General features: G+C 44.4%; 1 protein-coding gene across 6 annotated transcripts in view; it reads left to right on the top strand.

Moving 5' to 3' along the window:
* Positions 1 to 17,124, top strand: part of LOC135095336 (RB1-inducible coiled-coil protein 1-like) — a 24,609-nt gene extending 7,485 nt beyond the window's left edge. For 5 of the 6 annotated variants that reach the window (XM_063996098.1, XM_063996100.1, XM_063996101.1 and 2 more), the window contains 20 exons: positions 1 to 34; positions 386 to 627; positions 731 to 825; positions 2,766 to 2,936; positions 3,661 to 3,780; positions 4,020 to 4,090; positions 4,422 to 4,608; positions 5,002 to 5,181; positions 6,732 to 6,976; positions 7,085 to 7,118; positions 7,427 to 7,569; positions 8,181 to 8,279; positions 8,510 to 8,584; positions 8,901 to 9,131; positions 9,235 to 9,399; positions 9,526 to 9,677; positions 10,089 to 10,272; positions 11,405 to 11,817; positions 15,096 to 15,267; positions 15,611 to 17,124. The exon at positions 1 to 34 is cut by the window's left edge and continues 93 nt beyond it. In XM_063996098.1, the coding sequence (XP_063852168.1) occupies position 627; positions 731 to 825; positions 2,766 to 2,936; positions 3,661 to 3,780; positions 4,020 to 4,090; positions 4,422 to 4,608; positions 5,002 to 5,181; positions 6,732 to 6,976; positions 7,085 to 7,118 (1,104 nt within the window). In that variant the 5' untranslated portion in view covers positions 1 to 34; positions 386 to 626 and the 3' untranslated portion in view covers positions 7,427 to 7,569; positions 8,181 to 8,279; positions 8,510 to 8,584; ... (5 more) ...; positions 15,096 to 15,267; positions 15,611 to 17,124. The remainder of the gene's footprint in view (positions 35 to 385; positions 628 to 730; positions 826 to 2,765; positions 2,937 to 3,660; positions 3,781 to 4,019; positions 4,091 to 4,421; positions 4,609 to 5,001; positions 5,182 to 6,731; positions 6,977 to 7,084; positions 7,119 to 7,426; positions 7,570 to 8,180; positions 8,280 to 8,509; positions 8,585 to 8,900; positions 9,132 to 9,234; positions 9,400 to 9,525; positions 9,678 to 10,088; positions 10,273 to 11,404; positions 11,818 to 15,095; positions 15,268 to 15,610) is intronic. The other variant, XM_063996097.1, reaches the window with a different exon arrangement.
* Positions 17,125 to 20,000: the final 2,876 nt, after the last annotated feature.

Genomic DNA, 20,000 nt, shown 5'->3' with positions numbered 1-20,000 from the left:
GTGGCCGGGAGGAGAAGGTCGCCCTGCTTCAGTCGTGAGTTTGTGTGTGTGTGTGTGTGTGTGTGTCAGGGTTGGAGGAAAGGTGGAGGGAACATGGAGGAAGGTCTGTGAGGGAGGAGAAGCCTGGAGGTAACTGTTGGAAGGAGATATGGAGGAGAGAAGAGAGGGAGGTGGAGAGAAAGTCATGCTTATATTTCTATCATTTACAAGTCTCTCCTACAGTTTTGTGTGATGCTCCACTCTTCCTGCCAACTTACCGGTAGGGAGAGGAGGAAGAGGAGAGAGGAGAGAGGAGGAAAGAGAGGAAAGATTGGTTGGAACGTGTGTATGTGTGTCTGTCTGTCAACACTACTACTACTACTACTACTACTACTACTACTTACAGTTTTGAAGAGGACCTTAAGCTACTGGCAAGGATTCCAGTCTTCCCTGAACTCTTGGGGAAGACACAAGAGGAAGAGGAAGAGGAAGAAGCTGGGAAGAAGAGGAGGACAAGCACAGCACAGAAGAAAGAGGAGGAGGAAGAGAAGGAAGAGGAGGAGAAGGAGGAGGAGGAAGAGGAGGAAGAGCAGGAGGAGGAGAAAAGAGGAGGAGAAGGAGGAGGAGGAGAAGGAGGAAAAAGAGAAAGTAAGTTGTTGTTATTGTTGTTGTTGTTGTTGTTGTTGTTGTAAATAAGAATAATTGTTGATATATCTCTCTCACTCTCTCTCTCTGTGTGTCTGTCTGTCAGTGAGGCAAGTGTCGCTGCTGGACTGGATCAGCGCCAAGGACAGCCAAAGTGACGTCAGACAGATTACCCAACTCTGCTGCAGGGGACTGGCCCAGGTGTGTGTGTGTGTGTGTGTGTGTGTGTATGTCAGGTATTCACACCTAATTCTTGCTGCGTAATTCTGTTTCCGCAGGATTGAGTCAAGTTTGTAATTTTGCATTGTTTAACAAGTTGAGTGTTGTCACAATTGTCTTTAGTGTGGCTCCCCCTCCCCCTGTGTTAGAATATTGCATGTTTCCAAGGCCACAGGGACACTCAGCCTGGTTCTCAAGAGTGTTTCTTCTGTCACTAATGCACAAATGTTGTTAATCTGTCTCTGGAACTGTAAAAACACCTTTGAAAACCCACATCACTTCAACTACAGCCTTTTAAAAGAGTGTTTCTCCCATCAGTAATGCAGAAATATTAATCTGTCACTGCAACTGTAAAAACACCCTTGAAAACCCACATCACTTCAACTACAGCCTTTTAAAATAATGTTTCTCCCATCAGTAATGCAGAAATGTTAATCTGTCACTGTAACTGTAAAAACACCCTTGAAAACCCACATCACTTCAACTACAGCCTTTTAAAAGAGTGTATCTTGTCAGTAATGAAGAAATGTTGTTAATCTGTCACTGCAACTGTAAAAACACCCTTGAAAACCCACATCAGTTCAACTACAGCCTTTTAAAAGAGTGTTTCTCCCATCAGTAATGCAGAAATATTAATCTGTCACTGCAACTGTAAAAACATCCTTGAAAACCCACATCACTTCAACTACAGCCTTTTAAAATAGTGTTTCTCCCATCAGTAATGCAGAAATGTTAATCTGTCACTGCAACTGTAAAAACACCCTTGAAAACCCACATCACTTCAACTACAGCCTTTTAAAAGAGTATCTTGTCAGTAATGAAGAAATGTTGTTAATCTGTCACTGCAACTGTAAAAACACCCTTGAAAACCCACATCACTTCAAGTACAGCCTTTTAAAAGAGTGTTTCTCCTGTCAGTCATGCAGAAATGTTAATCTGTCACTGCAACTGTAAAAACACTCTTGAAAACCTGCGTCACTTCAACTGGAGCCTTTTAAAAGAGTGTTTCTCCTGTCAGTAATGCTGAAATGTTAATCTGTCACTGCAACTGTAAAAACATCCTTGAAAACCCACGTCACTTCAACTACAGCCTTTTAAAAGAGTGTTTCTCCTGTCAGTAATACAGAAATGTTGTTAATCTATCACTGCAACTGTAAAAACACCTTTGAAAACCCACATCACTTCAACTACAGCCTTTTAAAAGAATGTTTCTCCCATCAGTAATGCAGAAATGTTAATCTGTCACTGCAACTGTAAAAACACCCTTGAAAACCCACGTCACTTCAACTACAGCCTTTAAAAGTGTTTCTCCTGTCAGTAATGCAGAAATGTTGTTAATCTGTCACTGCAATTGTAAAAACACACTTGAAAACTCGTGTCACTTCAACTGGAGCCTTTTAAAAGAGTGTTTATCCTGTCAGTAATGCAGAAATGTTGTTAATCTGTCACTGCAACTGTAAAAACACCCTTGAAAACCTGTGTCACTTCAACTACAGCCTTTTAAAAGAGTGTTTCTCCTGTCAGTAATGCAGAAATGTTGTTAATCTGTCACTGCAACTGTAAAAACACCCTTGAAAACCTGTGTCACTTCAACTACAGCCTTTTAAAAGAGTGTTTCTCCTGTCAGTAATGCAGAAATGTTGTTAATCTGTCACTGCAATTGTAAAAACAAACTTGAAAACTCGTGTCACTTCAACTGGAGCCTTTTAAAAGAGTGTTTCTCCTGTCAGTAATGCAGAAATGTTGTTAATCTGTCACTGCAACTGTAAAAACACCCTCAAAAACCCGCGTTACTTCAACTAGACACACACACACACACACACACACACACACACACACACACACACACACACACACACACACACACACACACACACACACACACACACACACTCAGCACCAGTACTGCTGCTGCCACACAGATCAGTGAGGGGCTGCTGGAACAAGTGGGGCAAGAGGTCAGCGCTGTGCTTCGAGAGGCAGACCGGCCACAGATGAAGGAGGTGAAGGGGCTTGGTGAGCGCCTGTGTGGCCTGGAGCAGCTCATGCATGATGCTGCCTATGTAGTGCAGGAGCAGAGCAATTTCTCACAGGTACTCCTTCATATCTCCCTCCACAAGTTACCTCCACACTTCTCCTTCCTAACAGACCTTCCTCCATGTTCTCTCCACTTTCTCTCCAATCCTGAGTATCCTGCAAGTCTTGCTTCATAGTTAAAATAGTGCTTTTGTTAGATAGTCTGACATCACCGCCAGCCATTTTCCCCTCCACCACCCTCTATTCTTTCCTCCATATCTCTCTCCATGAGTTACCTCCACACTTCTCCTTCCTCACAGACCTTCCTCCATGTTTCTTCCACCTTTTCTCCAATCCTGATTATCCTGCAAGTCTTGCTTCATAGTTAAAATAGTGCTTTTGTTACATAGTCTGACATCACCGCCAGCCATTTTCTCCTCCACCACCCTCTATTCTTTCCTCCATATCTTCCTCCATGAGTTAGCTCCAGGCTTCTCCTTCCTCACAGACCTTTCTCCATGTTTCTTCCACCTTGTCTCCAATCCTGACTATCCTGCGAGTCTTGCTTCATAGTTAAAATAGTGCTTTTGTTAGATAGTCTGACATCACCGCCAGCCATTTTCCCCTCCATCACCCTCTATTCTTTCCTCCATATCTCTCTCCATGAGTTACCTCCACACTTCTCCTTCCTCACAGACCTTCCTCCATGTTCCCCTCCACCTTCCCTCCAATTCTGACTATCCTGTGTCTCTTGGTTTATAGTGAAAATAGTGCTTTTTTGACCTGTGCTCTCTCTGGCAGGCTCTGTTGAAGAACCAGGACAGGGCAGGGAAGGTGAATGACCCATCTACTCGTATATTCCCTGACCTCTGCACTTCACACCGCAAGAATTTGATGCATATGTTGAAAAACCATCAAAAGGTGTCTGTGTGTGTGTGTGTGTGTGTGTGTGTGTGTGTGTAATAGTAGTAGTAGTAGTAATAGTAGTAGTAATATAGGAACATAATAAAAATAATCAAAAAATACTATGAAATTCTTACTGGAGGTGTTACTAACTCTCTCTCTCTCTCTCTCTCTCTCTCTCTCTCTCTCTCTCTCTCTCTCTCTCTCTCTCTCTCTCTCTCTCTCTCTCTCTCTCTCTCTCTCTCTCTCTCTCTCAGCTGCAAGACATCAAAAGGAGATGCATCAAGGCAAAGGAAGAGCTGTCGGAGAATTTGCACGTTAGATTGAAGTAAGTATTCACAGCAGCAGGAGGAGGAGGAGGAGGAGGAGGAGGAGGAGAAGAAGAATCAGCTGTTCCTTTTTTGGTAATGATATTTGTTTGTTTGTTTGTTTTCTTTCTCAGTTTCTCTCCTTCCTTCCTTATTTTCTTGTTATCATCATTGTCCTTCTCTTTTCATTATTCACTTTGAGCTGTGTTGTCACTTGTTCCTCTTTCTTCTCTCCCTCCATTACAAAATTTTCCCTTTTCAACTCCCACCCCCTCTGTTTCTCCCTCCCCCCCTCCCTCCCTGCCTCCCTGCCTCCCTGCCTGTCTCTCTTAACCGATCCTGACCCCATAGGTGGATAATGTATATAGAGAGGCGCCTGTATGAGGCGGACACGCGCGTCTCCATGCATCAAGAGAGTGTTCGGTGCCTGGCTGGACTCCTGCAGGTGGTGGAGCAGATTCACCGCGCCCCGAGGGTCTATGCCGCAGCCGTCACGGAGGTGGCTCGCCGGCACGCCTTCTCCAGGGCCTTCCTGCAGGTGAACTAAGGGTCAGAGGAGGGTGAGGATTGGAGGGGAGGTGGAGGGATGACTGGGGAAGGTGTGTGAGGAAGGAGAAGCATGGAGGTATCTTGTGGAGGGAAATATTGGAGGAAAGGAGAGAGGGTGGTGGAGAGAAGAATTACTGGCTGTGGTGGCAGACTATCTAACAAAAGCACTATTTTATCAATGAAGCAAGTGTCACAGAATAATCAGGATTGAAGGAGAGGTGGAGGAAACATGGAGGAAGGTCTGTGAGGAAGGAGAAACATGGAGGTAACTTATGGAGGGAGATATGGAGGAAAGAAGGCACACTGGTGGAGAGTATGGCTGGCTGTCCTTGAGTTCATGCACACTCCTTACATCTTGCATCACCTGTCTGTTGTTTTGCAGTGGGCGTCTGAGCTGAGCAGCCAGAGTGGAGAGGTGTGGAGGCGCGAGGTGGAGGCAAGAAGAGGCTTTTCCCAAGACTTCTCCACCCACTTCCTAGCCTCTCTCTTTCCTGGTATGGAAGATCTGCCTCCTAATTTTGCAACCTCTCTACCATCCCAGTTTGACATGGCTCTCCCTAAGGTATGTGTGAGGTTGTCTGACAAAAACACTATTTTAACCATGAAGCAAGTGTCGCAGGGTAGTCAGGATTGGAGGAGAGGTGGAGGGGACATGGAGGGAGGTCTGTGAGGGAGGAGAAGCAGGAGGTAACTTGTGGAGAGAGTAATGGAGGAGAGGGACTAAGAAAACACTGGCCACAGAGACGAGGCCTTGTTTTGTCACCACCACTGACTGAAGCCGGTTTGCTGGTGTAAAGTATGAATCCACAGCATAAGTACATGACTAGTCCATTACTGAGTCCTTTATTTTTTTTTTTTTTTTTTTTTTTTTATGTAGGAAGGATACTGGCCAAGGGCAACAAAAATCTAATAAAAAAAAATGCCCACTGAAATGCCAGTCCCTTAAAAGGGTCAAAGCAGTGGTCAAAAATTGGTGGATAAGTGTCTTGAAACCTCCCTCTTGAAGGAATTCAAGTCATAGGAAGGTGGAAATACAGAAGCAGGCAAGGAGTTCCAGAGTTTACCAGAGAAAGGGATGAATGATTGAGAATACTGGTTAACTCTTGCGTTAGAGAGGTGGACAGAATAGGAGTGAGAGAAAGAAGAAAGTCTTGTGCAGCGAGGCCGCGGGAGGAGGGGAGGCATGCAGTTAGCAAGATCAGAAGAGCAGTTGGCATGAAAATAGCGGTAGAAGACAGCTAGATATGCAACATTGCGGCGGTGAGAGAGGGGCTGAAGACAGTCAGTTAGAGGAGAGGAGTTGATGAGACGAAAAGCTTTTGATTCCACCCTGTCTAGAACAGCAGTATGAGTGGAACCCCCCCAGACATGTGAAGCATACTCCATACATGGACGGATAAGGCCCTTGTACAGAGTTAGCAGCTGGGGGGTGAGAAAACTGGCGGAGACGTCTCAGAACACCTAACTTCATAGAAGCTGTTTTAGCTAGAGATGAGATGTGAAGTTTCCAGTTCAGATTATAAGTAAAGGACAGACCGAGGATGTTCAGTGTAGAAGAGGGGGACAGTTGAGTGTCATTGAAGAAGAGGGGATAGTTGTCTGGAAGATTGTGTCGAGTTGATAGATGGAGGAATTGAGTTTTTGAGGCATTGAACAATACCAAGTTTGCTCTGCCCCAATCAGAAATTTATAGCCTGCTTGCCTGCCAGTTGTGGTTGTACAAGTTCCTGATACAAGGTACAAGCAGGGTCATAATTCTCTCTTTAACCTGCAGGACACACCTCTCTCCCTGCCAACTACCTCTGTATAAAAAACCCTGCCAGCTTTATGCATTCTAGTTACCTAAAGTCAGTCCAGCACTACTACCAGCTTCCCCCAAGATGCTGCTGGCCCTGTCTTCAAATTGACCCTTGTTATTTGCCAGACTGTAAAGAAATCCTTGTTTACTTAATGTGTGTGTGTTTGTGTTGGCTTAATAATGCACCTTCATATGTCTGTACCTGTAATCCTTGTTTTTCTATCTCTCTCTCTACTACTACTACTACTACTACTACTACTACTACTACTACTACTACTACTACTACTACTACTACTACTACTACTACTTTACAGGTTACCAAAGAAAACATAGATGAACTGAGAAGACTGCTGCTGGAACTTTCTCACTGTCTGGTCATTGGTGAGGTTCTGGCGGTTCCTCCTCTGCTTCGCCATTTCACAGCCGCTCTCAATACACAGGAGGAGAGGAGGAGGAGGAGGAGGAGGAGGATGAAGAAGAACGAGGAGCAGGAAGACAAGGAGCAGGAGGAGGAGGAGGAGGAGAAAGAGGAGGAGGAGGAAAAGGAAGGCTCCAGGAGGTAAGACATATTGTTTGCTGTTGTTGTTGATATTATTATTATTATTATTATTATTATTATTATTATTATTATTATTATTATTATTATTATTAATCATTATTTTTTCAGATTACAAGAAAAGACAAGCACACAAGATTATTAGGTGGGTGTGTGTGTGTGTGTGTGTGTGTGTGTGTGTGTGTGTGTGTGTTGGAGAGAGAGAGAGAGAGAGAGAGAGAGAGAGAGAGAGAGAGAGAGAGAGAGAGAGAGAGAGAGAGAGAGAGAGAGAGGCTGTGTGTGTGTGTGTGTGTGTGTGTAAATTATATGAATTAATATATATATATATATATATATATATATATATATATATATATATATATATATATATATATATATATATATATATATATATATATATATATATATATTTATCTCCACCACCACTACCACCACCACCACCATGGCTGCCAGATGAAAGAAGAGGAGGGAGAGGAGGAGGAAGAAGAAGAAGAGGAGGAGGAGGAGGAGGAGGAGAAGAGGGGCTCTGTGAAGACCAAACAGCATTTTACAGCTCTTCCTGACTACCCAAAGCACATCAAACTGGACAAGCACAGGTGAGAGAGAGAGAGAGAGAGAGAGAGAGAGAGAGAGAGAGAGAGAGAGAGAGAGAGAGAGAGAGAGAGAGAGAGAGAGAGAGAGAGAGAGAGAGAGAGAGAGAGAGAGAGAGAGAGAGAGAGAGAGAGAGAGAGAGAGAGAGAGAGAGAGAGTTATAGGTATCTTGTTCTTGTTTTTCTTCTTCTTCTTCTTCTTCTTCTTCAATTTGAATTATTATTATTAGTAGTAGTGGCGGTGGTGGTGGTGGTGGTGGTGGTTATTTTAACCATGGTTATTTTAACCATGAACAAAGTGTCACAGGATAGTCAGGATTGGAGGAGAGATGGAGGAAAGATGGAGGAAGGTCTGTGAGGGAGGAGAGGCCTGGAGGGAACTTGCAGAGGAAGAAATGGAGGAAAAAATAGAGGGTGGTGGAGGAGAGAATGTCTGACTATTTTGTGAGACTATAACAAAAAACACTATTTTAACCATGAACAAAGTGTCACAGGATAGTCAGGTTTGGAGGAGAGATGGAGGAAACACTGCAGAATCTCCATGTGGAAGGAGAAATGTGGAGGAGAAAGATGGAGGGAGATATGAAAGGATAACTAAAACTTTCTCTTCCTTGCAGGTTGAATTGAGTGAAGCAAGAGTGGAAGTAGAGAGGCTGAGAGACAGACTGGGACAACTTGGTGATTTGAAGGGACAAGTGAATGCACTGAGAGAGAAGGTGAGGCTTGATCTTGACCTTTGCTGGGGTGGACTGGGAGAGGCTGGAATGGACTGGGAGAGGCTGGAATGGACTGGGAGAGGCTGGAATGAACTGGAAGAGACTGAGATCAACTGGGAGAGGCTGGAATGGACTGGGAGAGGCTGAGATGGACTGGGGGAGGCCATGCAGAATATACTTATCCACTTACCACCACCACTATCCACTTTCCCTCTCCCTCTCTCTTTCAGGTGAAGGTGGAGGGCAGTTCCTACCTGTCGTATGTGTCTCAGGTGTCGTCGTCAATCTTGGACTTGATCTTCCAGGTGAGAGAGAGAGAGAGAGAGAGAGAGAGAGAGAGAGAGAGAGAGAGAGAGAGAGAGAGAGAGAGAGAGAGAGAGAGAGAGAGAGAGAGAGAGAGAGAGAGAGAGAGAAAGTTGGTGTTATATTTTTGTTGCTTCTTCTTCTTCTTCTTCTTCTTCTTCTTCTTCTTCTTCTTCTTCTTCTTCTTCTTCTTCTTCTTCTTCTTCTTCTTGTTCTTGTTCTTTTCATTCTTCCTCTTCTTGTTCTTCACCACCACTATCATTTTCACACTCCTCCTCCTCCTCCTCCTCCTCCTCTCACCAGCAGCCCTTTTGACAGATACAAGACGAGAATACAAGCAAGAGGAAGGAGGAGGAGGAAGAGGAGAGGAAGAGATCGGACAGCCTTCACCAGCAACTGACAGAGACCCAACACAAGCTGGCAGACACTCAACACAAGCTGGCAGACACACACAGACTGGCTGATGTTTATAAAGGCCAGTTGGAAGATGCTCACAGGGAGATTGAAATATATATGGACCAATTGCATAGACAAGAACAAAGCCTACAGGTAAATATGTAATTATTATTATTATTATTATTATTATGTGGTTTTAATACTATTACTGTGTGTGTTTGTGTGTGTGTGTGTCTGAAGCATCTCTTTCTTCCAGCAAGCAGCAACGGAAGCAGAGGAGGCAAGACAGAAGATGGAGAAGGAGAGGAAGAAGGAGGTGGAGGAGGTGGAGGAAAGGTGGAGAGAGAAGATGAAGCAAGCCACTCTAGAACATGAACTGGAGATGGAAGAGTTAAGACAGCAGTTAGGAACAGTGAAGGAGGTAAGGCTCTCTCTCTCTCTCTCTCTCTCTCTCTCATTTTGATTGCTATTGTTGTTGTTCATTTCTCTTTTGCTCACCACTGCTATACACCTCCTCCTCCTCCTCCTCCTCCTCCTCTTCCCACAGACACTGGTGGCCGGCCTAGAGGGAAGAGTGGAGGAGAAAGTAAGGGAGCAACTTCAGCAAGAAAAAGAAAGAATTGTAAAGATTTTGGAAACAAGTTTTGTAGAGAGGGAAAGAAATGCACTGGAAATTTTGAAGGCAGAGCTGCTGGAAAGGTCTGTGTGTGTGTTTGTGTGTGTTTGTGTGTGTGTGTGTGTGTGTGTGTGTGTGTGTGTGTGTGTGTGTGTGTGTGTGTGTGTGTGTGTGTGTGATTTAATGGTACAATATAATTCTTTTGTCATTTTTTTTATTCTCTCTCTCTCTCCCTCTCTCTCTCTCTCTCTCTCTCTCTCTCTCTCTCTCTCTCTCTCTCTCTCTCTCTCTCTCTCTCTCTCTCTCTCTCTCTCTCTCTCTCTCTCTCTCTCTCTCTCTCTCTCTCTCTCTCTCTCTCTCTCTCTCTCTCTCTCTCTCTCTCTCTCTCTCTCTCTCTCTCTCTCTCTCTCTCTCTCTCTCTCTCTCTCTCTCTCTCTCTCTCTCTCTCTCTCTCTCTCTCTCTCTCTCTCTCTCTCTCTCTCTCTCTCTCGTAGGTTGAGGCAGGAGAAGGAGGAAGCAGTGGAAGAAGAAGGGAACAAGATCAGAGCTGAGTGGAAGAAAGATTTGCATAGGAAAGAAGAAGAAATGAAGAGAGAAAGACAAGAATTTCTGGAGAATGAGAGGAGACACTGGGAGAAGGAGAAGGAAGAGGAAGTGCAGAGGAAACTTGCTCTTGTGGTAAGGAAAAGTTTTTGAGTCAGGAAAACTTTTGAGTCGGGAAAATTTTGAGTCGGGAAAATTTTGAGTCAGGAAAATTTTGAGTCGGGAAAATTTTGAGTCGGGAATTATTCAAGTTTTGTTTGGTTGTGTGTGCATCACCATTTGCAGTTGTGTGACAGCCCAAGTGTCCACTCCCAGCACTTCCACAGCAACACGAGGGTAGTGCAACAAGCCAGGAGGTCTACATGTGGCAGGCCCTGTACATAACACACCTGCCTGCTTCCACCTGCTTCCACCTGCTTCCACCTGTCATTCCCATCCATACACCTGTCCAGTCATCCTTCAGAGCTCCCTGACGACTCAACACTCACATCCTTGTTACTTAGTTCACCCACCACCTTATTTAAAGCCATTTCATTCCCATCTCTCATAAATAATAACTTTATCAACCTTGAACGTATCACTTCTTGTCCTGCCCTTAATACTGTTGATGATTCTGCTAATGTCACCCTTGTCATGTCCCCTGTGCCACTTGAAGACCCCCACCAGACCCCCTCTTAGTCACCCTTGTCATGTCTCCTGTGCCAATTGAAGACCCCCACCAGACCCCCTCTTAGTCACCCTTGTCATGTCCCCTGTGCCACTTGAAGACCCCCACCAGACCCCCTCTTAGTCACCCTTGTCATGTCCCCTGTGCCACTTGAAGACCCCCACCAGACCCCCTCTTAGTCACCCTTGTCATGTCCCCTGTGCCACTTGAAGACCCCCACCAGACCCCCTCTTAGTCACCCTTGTCATGTCCCCTGTGCCACTTGAAGACCCCCACCAGACCCCTCTTAGTCACCCTTGTCATGTCCCCTGTGCCACTTGAAGACCCCCCACCAGACCCCCTCTTAGTCACCCTTGTCATGTCCCCTGTGCCACTTGAAGACCCCCACCAGACCCCTCTTAGTCACCCTTGTCATGTCCCCTGTGCCACTTGAAGACCCCCACCAGACCCCCTCTTAGTCACCCTTGTCATGTCCCCTGTGCCACTTGAAGACCCCCACCAGACCCCCTCTTAGTCACCCTTGTCATGTCCCCTGTACCAAAACACTAACTACTACTACTACTACTACTACTACTACAACTACTACTACTACTACTTCAGGTGGAGGAAGGCCGAAGGGAACTGGAGGAGGAGAGAAAGAGACACAGGCTGGAGGTTGAAAACATAAGGTCTAGATTTAGAATGATGACAACAACCACAGCCACCACCAGCACCTCCCCCACTAGTCTGCCTTTCTCTTCAAGTCCCAGCGAGGAGCACCCGCCCTCCTCCCCACCCTCCTCTCTCAACAGATGGGAGGTGAGAGGGAGAGAAAGAGACAAAGAGAGAAAGAGGGAGAGGACACCCACAATTCACACTGGAAATGTTCTGTCTTACTCTAATGCCTCTCTTTAATTGCTCAGGGCCTGGACAGTCTGAAAGAGGAACTGATGAAAGAGAGAGAGATAGAGATTGAAGAGAGAATTGCAAGTGTAAGAGAGGAAGAAAGGAGGAAATTAGATGACGAAAAACAGGTAAGACAGACAGAGAGAGGGAAAGAGAGAATGTAATGATTAAAAACAATGATTGGATGGTAATTGGTGCAAGAAAAGAACGACGTTTGTTGTGAAGGAGAGGCAGGAGACGGGGAAAGAAACACACAGAGGAATGAAGAAAAACATGAACAAAACACAAGACAACAACAAATTCAACACCAGAACGACACAATACACAGACAGAAATACAAACCCAAGCTATCTACACATGAAAAACACATTTACACACCTGAAAACATAACACATTACACACTTACACATCTGAAAATGCCCAAAAACTGTGTCCCTCCTCTACCTGGCTGTTGCTCACACCTGCACCACCAACACTTGATTTGAATTAGTGTGATGTGAGTAAACCACAGAAACCTTCAATCAAGTCAATACAGACACTGCCACACACACCCAGACACTGCCACACACACCCAGATACTGCCACACACACCCAAACACTGCCACACACACCCAGACACTGCCACACACACTCAGACACTGCCACACACACCCAGACACTGCCACACACACCCAGACACTGCCACACACACCCACACACTGCCAAACACACCCAGACACTGCCACACAGACCCAAACACTGCCACACACACCCAAACTTCAACCAGATGGCACCACTGCTATAACATCTATTTCTAAAGCTGAACTCTTTGCTCAAACCTTTGCTAAAAACTCTACCTTGGATGATTCTGGGCTTGTTCCTCCCTTTCCTCCACCCTCTGACTACTTCATGCCACGTATTAAAATTCTTCGCAATGATGTTTTCCATGCCCTCGCTGGCCTAAACCCTCGGAAGGCTTATGGACCTGATGGGGTCCCTCCTATTGTTCTCCGAAACTGTGCCTCCGTGCTTGCACTTTGCTAGTCAAACTCTTTCAGCTCTGTCTGTCAACATCTACCTTTCCTTCTTGCTGGAAGTTTGCCTACATTCAACCTGTTTCTAAAAAGGGTGACCGCTCTAATCCCTCAAACTACCGTCCTATTGCTTTAATTTCCTGCCTATCTAAAGTTTTTGAATCTATCCTCAACAGGAAGATTCTTAAACATCTATCACTTCACAACCTTCTATCTGATCGCCAGTATGGGTTCCGTCAAGGCCGCTCTACTGGTGATCTTCTGGCTTTCCTTACTGAGTCTTGGTCATCCTCTTTTAGAGACTTTGGTGAAACTTTTGCTCTATCAAAAGCTTTTGATAGAGTCTGGCACAAAGCTTTGATTTCCAAACTACTCTCCTACGGTTTCTATCCTTCTCTCTGTAACTTCATCTCAAGTTTCCTTTCTGACCGTTCTATTGCTGCTGTGGTAGACGGTCACTGTTCTTCTCCTAAATCTATTAACAGTGGTGTTCCTCAGGGTTCTGTCCTGTCACCCACTCTCTTCTTATTATTCATTAATGATCTTCTAAACCAAACTTCTTGTCCTATCCACTCCTATGCTGATGATACCACCCTGCACTTTTCCACGTCTTTTCATAGACGTCCAACCCTTCAGGAGGTAAACATATCACGCAGGGAAGCCACAGAACGCCTGACTTCTGATCTTTCTAAAATTTCTGATTGGGGCAGAGCAAACTTGATATTGTTCAATGCCTCAAAAACTCAATTCCTCCATCTATCAACTCGACACAACCTTCCAGACAACTATCCCCTCTTCTTCAATGACACTCAACTGTCCCCCTCTTCTACACTGAACATCCTCGGTCTGTCCTTTACTTATAATCTGAACTAGCTAAAACAGCTTCTATGAAGTTAGGTGTTCTGAGACGTCTCCGCCAGTTTTTCTCACCCCCCCAGCTGCTAACTCTGTACAAGGGCCTTATCCATCCATGTATGGAGTATGCTTCACATGTCTGGGGGGTTCCACTCATACTGCTCTTCTAGACAGGGTGGAATCAAAAGCTTTTCATCTCATCAACTCCTCTTCTCTAACTGACTGTCTTCAGCTCCTCTCTCACTGCCGCAATGTTGCATATCTACCTGTCTTCTACCGCTATTTTCATGCCAACTGCTCTTCTGATCTTGCCAACTGCATGCCTCCCCTCCTTCCGCAGCTTCGCTGCACAAGACTTTCTTCTTTCTCTCACCCCTATTCTGTCCACCTCTCTAACGCAAGAGTTAACCAGTATTCTCAATCATTCATCCCTTTCTCTGGTAAACTCTGGAACTCCCTGCATGCTTCTGTATTTCCACCTTCCTATGACTTGAATTCCTTCAAGATGGAGGTTTCAAGACACTTATCCACCAATTTTTGACCACTACTTTGACCCTTTTATGGGACTGGTATTTCAGTGGGCATTTTTTTTTATTAGATTTTTGTTGCCCTTGGCCAGTATCCTTCCTACATAAAAAAAAAAAAAACACTGCCACACACACCCAGACACTGCCACACACACCCAGACACTGCCACACACACCCAGACACTGCCACACACACCCAGACACTGCCACACACACCCAAACACTGCCACACACACCCAGACACTGCCACACACACCCAGACACTGCCACACACACCCAAACACTGCCACACACACCCAGACACTGCCACACACACCCAAACACTGCCACACACACCCAAACACTGCCACACACACCCAAACACTGCCACACACACCCAGACACTGCCACACACACCCAGACACTGCCACACACACCCAAGCACTGCCACACATACCCAGACATTGCCACACACACCCAGACATTGCCCTACACACTGAAAACACTGCCACACATATCAAAACACTGCCACACACATCAAAACACTGCCACACACATCAAAACACTGCCACACACACACAAACACTGCCACACACACAAAAACTGCCTTAAAGCTTAATACAGTCACAGAGAGAGAGAGAGAGAGAGAGAGAGAGAGAGAGAGAGAGAGAGAGAGAGAACCCTGACAAGACTAATTAATTCCATCATTATTTCCTTAATTAATAGCAGTCATTCACATATCAAAAATAATGAAATAATGAACTTTAATAAATCTTAAAAAAAAATATATATATATTTTGGGTAGTGATATTGTCATACTCTTCAATAATATTCATAATATCATTTATTCGTGTCTGTGTATCAAACCGAACCATTTCAAGCTTAATCTTGTTTCTTGACCTTCCTGTCTTCTGTCTTGCTCTGTATTGACCTTGTGACCTTTGCAATTCCTTAAACTGGATTTCTATGGTAATACTAATTTATTTATTTATTTTTTTCTTATTTTATTTATTTATTTATTTTTTGCTTATAGATGGAGTTTGCAGAAGCAGTGAAAGCTTTGGCGCAGGACAAGGAAAGGGTTATTGAAGATTTGAAGATTAGGATTCAGCTTCTAACAGATGAGTGTGACAGAAGAAGAGGAGGAGGAGGAGGAAGGGAAAAATGTTGGAGGACAGATATTGCAAGAAAATGTTGAATTGAAGGTAAGAGATGTGTTTGAGTATGTTTGAGTGTGTTTGGGTGTGTTTGGGTGTGTTTTGGTGTGTTTTGAGTGTGTTTGGGTTTGTTTTGAGTGTATTTGGGTGTGTTTTGGTGTGTTTTGGTGTGTTTGAGTATGTTTGAGTGTGTTTGGGTGTGTTTGGGTGTGTTTTGAGTGTGTTTGGGTGTGTTTTGGTGTGTTTGAGTATGTTTGAGTGTGTTTGGGTGTGTTTTGAGTGTGTTTTGGGTGTTTTGAGTGTGTTTTGAGTGTGTTTCACCAAGTGCTGTTCACTGTCAACAGACACACTCACACATTGTCCTCTCCCTCTCTCTCTCTCTCTCTCTCAGAATCAGATCACCTCACTGCAGAAACAAGTCAGAAATTTGGAAACTGAACTGGCAAGAGCAAAACGGTTTTCATTTGTGACGCAGCAGAGCACCACCACCACCACTGCCACCACCGCCACCGCTGCTGCTGCTGCCACCGACATGACGGCCTCCACAGCCTCAATGACTGTTAATGAAGACACAAGAGAGAATTTGGTACGTTAGGTTAGGTTTACCAGTGTCTCTCTTCTGAATCACTGTGCTTTGTCACTGCCACTGTTTTGCAAGGCCACAGGGATGTTTAGCTGGGTTCTCAAGAGTGTTTCTCCTACACAAATGTTGTTAATCTGTCACTGGAACCATAAAAACACCCTTGAAAACCTGCATTTTAAAAGAGTGTTTCTCCTGTCATTAATGCAGAAATGAACACCCTTGAAAACACAGGTCACTTCAGTTAGAGCATTTTAAAAGAGTGTTTCTCCTGTCAGTAATGCAGAAATGTTGTTGATCTGTCGCAGAAATGTTGTTAATCTGTCGCAGAAATGTTGTTAATCTGTTGCAGAAATGTTGTTAATCTGTTGCTAGAACCATAAAAACACCCTTGAAAACCCACATCACTTTAAGTTGAGCCCTTTAAAAGAGTGTTTCTCCTGTCATTAATGCAGAAATGAACACCCTTGAAAACATGCGTCACTTCAACTGGAGCCTTTTAAAAGAGTGTTTCTTCTGTTAATAATACAGAAATGTTAATCTGTCACTGGAACCATAAAAACACCCTTGAAAACCTGCGTCACTTCAGCTAGAGCATTTTAAAAGAGTGTTTCTCATGTCAGTAATGCAGAAATGTTGTTAATCTGTCACTGCAACTGTAAAAACACCCTTGAAAACCTGCATCACTTCAACTACAGCCTTTTAAAAGAGTGTTTCTCCTGTCAGTAATGCAGAAATGTTGTTAATCTGTCACTGCAACTGTAAAAACACCCTTGAAAACCTGCATCACTTCAACTACAGCCTTTTAAAAGAGTGTTTCTCCTGTCAGTAATGCAGAAATGTTGTTAATCTATCACTACAACTGTAAAAACACCCTAGAAAACCTGCATCACTTCACTTAGAGCCTTTCAAAAGAGTGTTTCTCCTGTCAGTAATGCAGAAATGTTGTTAATCTGTCACTGCAACTGTAAAAACACCCTTGAAAACTCACATCACTTCAATTACAGCCTTTTAAAAGAGTGTTTCTCCTGTCAGTAATGCAGCAAAGTGTTTCTCCTGTTAGATACAATGCTGAGAATAGTCTGTGTCCATATTACTTGATACAGAAGCCACATCCTCACTCTGTCACATCTTTAGGGGAACTGAAGAAAAACTGAGGCTGGTGTTAGCATAGTAATAATAATGATAGCAATAATTTTAAGGTATTTATGTATGTATATAGTCACCCTTGTCAGTAGACACCTGCCGAAACGATAATTACTCCCAGTGAGGTCTAAAGCACTGTTCAGGGGGTGCTGTGAACTTATCATTAAACCCAGCTGTGACCTCACTGAACGTTTCCCTTTGTGTCTCACAACACAAGGGGGTAGTCACAGCCTGCCCTCTAAAGACAACTCTCTTCCTCCACACAAAACTACAAGCACCTGATAACACACACACCCTTCACTCAAAAAATTTTAAAATCATGGCGACTCCTACACCAGCCTCGGAGTCCCCATCTGGGGAGGGGACCATAAATGTCCCCAGGTCGGACTGCCTTTCCGTCGACGACCCTAAGTGTCTTGACACCCCCCCTCAACTTTTTCTTCATTAACTTCTGCAACATTCGCGGTCTAAGATCTAATTTTCAATCTGTAGAACACCACCTCTCCTCTTCTAAACCTCATCTTCTTTTCCTCACTGAAACTCAGGTGTCTGAGGCAACTGACAGTAGCCCCTTTTCTGTTCCCTCTTACTTTTTCTATCCTCATTTTCGATCCAAAGCTGGATGCTGCGTTTATGTGCGCAATGACTTAACCTGCTCTCGTGCCCACGCTCTTGAATCTTCCGAGTTTTCCACCATCTGGCTACGACTACAGAGTCATTCTCATACTAAATTTATCTGTGCTGTATACCTCTCTCCTAACTCCTCTGATTATAAGAAATTCTTTGACTACTTAACTTCCAAAGTGGAGCACATTCTGACCCTCTTCCCTTTTGCAGAGATCTCCATTCTTGGAGACTTCAATGTTCACCACCAGCTTTGGCTTTCCTCTCCCTTCACTGACCATCCTGGTGAACTAGCCTACAACTTTGCTATCCTCCATGACCTAGAGCAATTGGTGCAACACCCTACTCGTATTCCTGACCGTCTTGGAGATACGCCCAACATTCTTGACCTTTTCCTGATCTCTAATCCTTCTGCTTATGCTGTCACCCTTTCTTCTCCGTTGGGCTCCTCCGATCACAATCTCATATCTTTATCTTGTCCTATCACTCCAATCCCTCCTCAGGATCCCCCTAAGCGAAGGTGCCTCTGGCGTTTTGCCTCTGCTAGTTGGGGGGACCTGAGGAGGTATTTTGCTGATTTTCCTTGGAATGACTACTGCTTCCGTGTCAGAGACCCGTCTTTGTGTGCTGAGCGCATAACAGAGATGATAGTGTCTGGCATGGAGGCGTACATTCCTCACTCTTTTTCTCGTCCTAAACCTTCTAAACCTTGGTTTAACACAGCTTGTTCTCGTGCTATACATGATAGAGAGGTGGCCCACAAAAGGTACTTAAGCCTTCCTTCACCAGAATCTCATGCACTTTATATTTCTGCCCGGAACCATGCCAAGTCTGTTCTCCAACTAGCCAAAAACTCCTTCATTAACAGAAAATGTCAAAACCTTTCAAGATCTAACTCCCCTCGTGATTTTTGGCATCTAGCCAAAAATATCTCCAATAACTTTGCTTCTTCTTCTTTCCCTCCTCTACTTCAACCAGATGGCACCACTGCTATCACATCTATTTCTAAAGCTGAACTCTTTGCTCAAACCTTTGCTAAAAACTCTACCTTGGACGATTCTGGGCTTGTTCCTCCCTCTCCTCCACCCTCTGACTACTTCATGCCTCGTATTAAAATTCTTCGTAATGATGTTTTCCATGCCCTCGCTGGCCTAAACCCTCAGAAGGCTTATGGACCTGATGGGGTCCCTCCTATTGTTCTCCGAAACTGTGCCTCCGTGCTTGCACCTTGCCTAGTCAAACTCTTTCATCTCTGTCTGTCAACATCTACCTTTCCTTCTTGCTGGAAGTTTGCCTACATTCAACCTGTTCCTAAAAAGGGTGACCGCTCTAATTCCTCAAACTACCGTCCTATTGCTTTAATTTCCTGCTTATCTAAAGTTTTTGAATCTATCCTCAACAGGAAGATTCTTAAACATCTATCACTTCACAACCTTCTATCTGATCGCCAGTATGGGTTCCGTCAAGGCCGCTCTACTGGTGATCTTCTGGCTTTCCTTACTGAGTCTTGGTCATCCTCTTTTAGAGACTTTGGTGAAACTTTTGCTGTTGCCTTGGACATATCAAAAGCCTTTGATAGAGTCTGGCACAAAGCTTTGATTTCCAAACTACCCTCCTACGGTTTCTATCCTTCTCTCTGTAACTTCATCTCAAGTTTCCTTTCTGACCGTTCTATTGCTGCTGTGGTAGACGGTCACTGTTCTTCTCCTAAATCTATTAACAGTGGTATTCCTCAGGGTTCTGTCCTGTCACCCACTCTCTTCTTATTATTCATTAATGATCTTCTAAACCAAACTTCTTGTCCTATCCACTCCTATGCTGATGATACCACCCTGCACTTTTCCACGTCTTTTCATAGACGTCCAACCCTTCAGGAGGTAAACATATCACGCAGGGAAGCCACAGAACGCCTGACTTCTGATCTTTCTAAAATTTCTGATTGGGGCAGAGCAAACTTGGTATTGTTCAATGCCTCAAAAACTCAATTCCTCCATCTATCAACTCGACACAATCTTCCAGACAACTATCCCCTCTTCTTCAATGACACTCAACTGTCCCCCTCTTCTACACTGAACATCCTTGGTCTGTCCTTTACTTATAATCTGAACTGGAAACTTCACATCTCATCTCTAGCTAAAACAGCTTCTATGAAGTTAGGTGTTCTGAGACGTCTCCGCCAGTTTTTCTCACCCCCCCAGCTGCTAACTCTGTACAAGGGCCTTATCCATCCATGTATGGAGTATGCTTCACATGTCTGGGGGGTTCCACTCATACTGCTCTTCTAGACAGGGTGGAATCAAAAGCTTTTCATCTCATCAACTCCTCTTCTCTAACTGACTGTCTTCAGCTCCTCTCTCACTGCCGCAATGTTGCATATCTACCTGTCTTCTACCGCTATTTTCATGCCAACTGCTCTTCTGATCTTGCCAAC

The sequence above is a fragment of the Scylla paramamosain genome, chromosome 48 (assembly GCF_035594125.1).
Source record: "Scylla paramamosain isolate STU-SP2022 chromosome 48, ASM3559412v1, whole genome shotgun sequence".
Taxonomy (NCBI): Eukaryota; Metazoa; Arthropoda; class Malacostraca; order Decapoda; family Portunidae; genus Scylla; species Scylla paramamosain.
The sequence above is the reverse complement of the archived record's forward strand: the minus strand, read 5'-3'. Positions and strand labels throughout refer to the sequence as shown.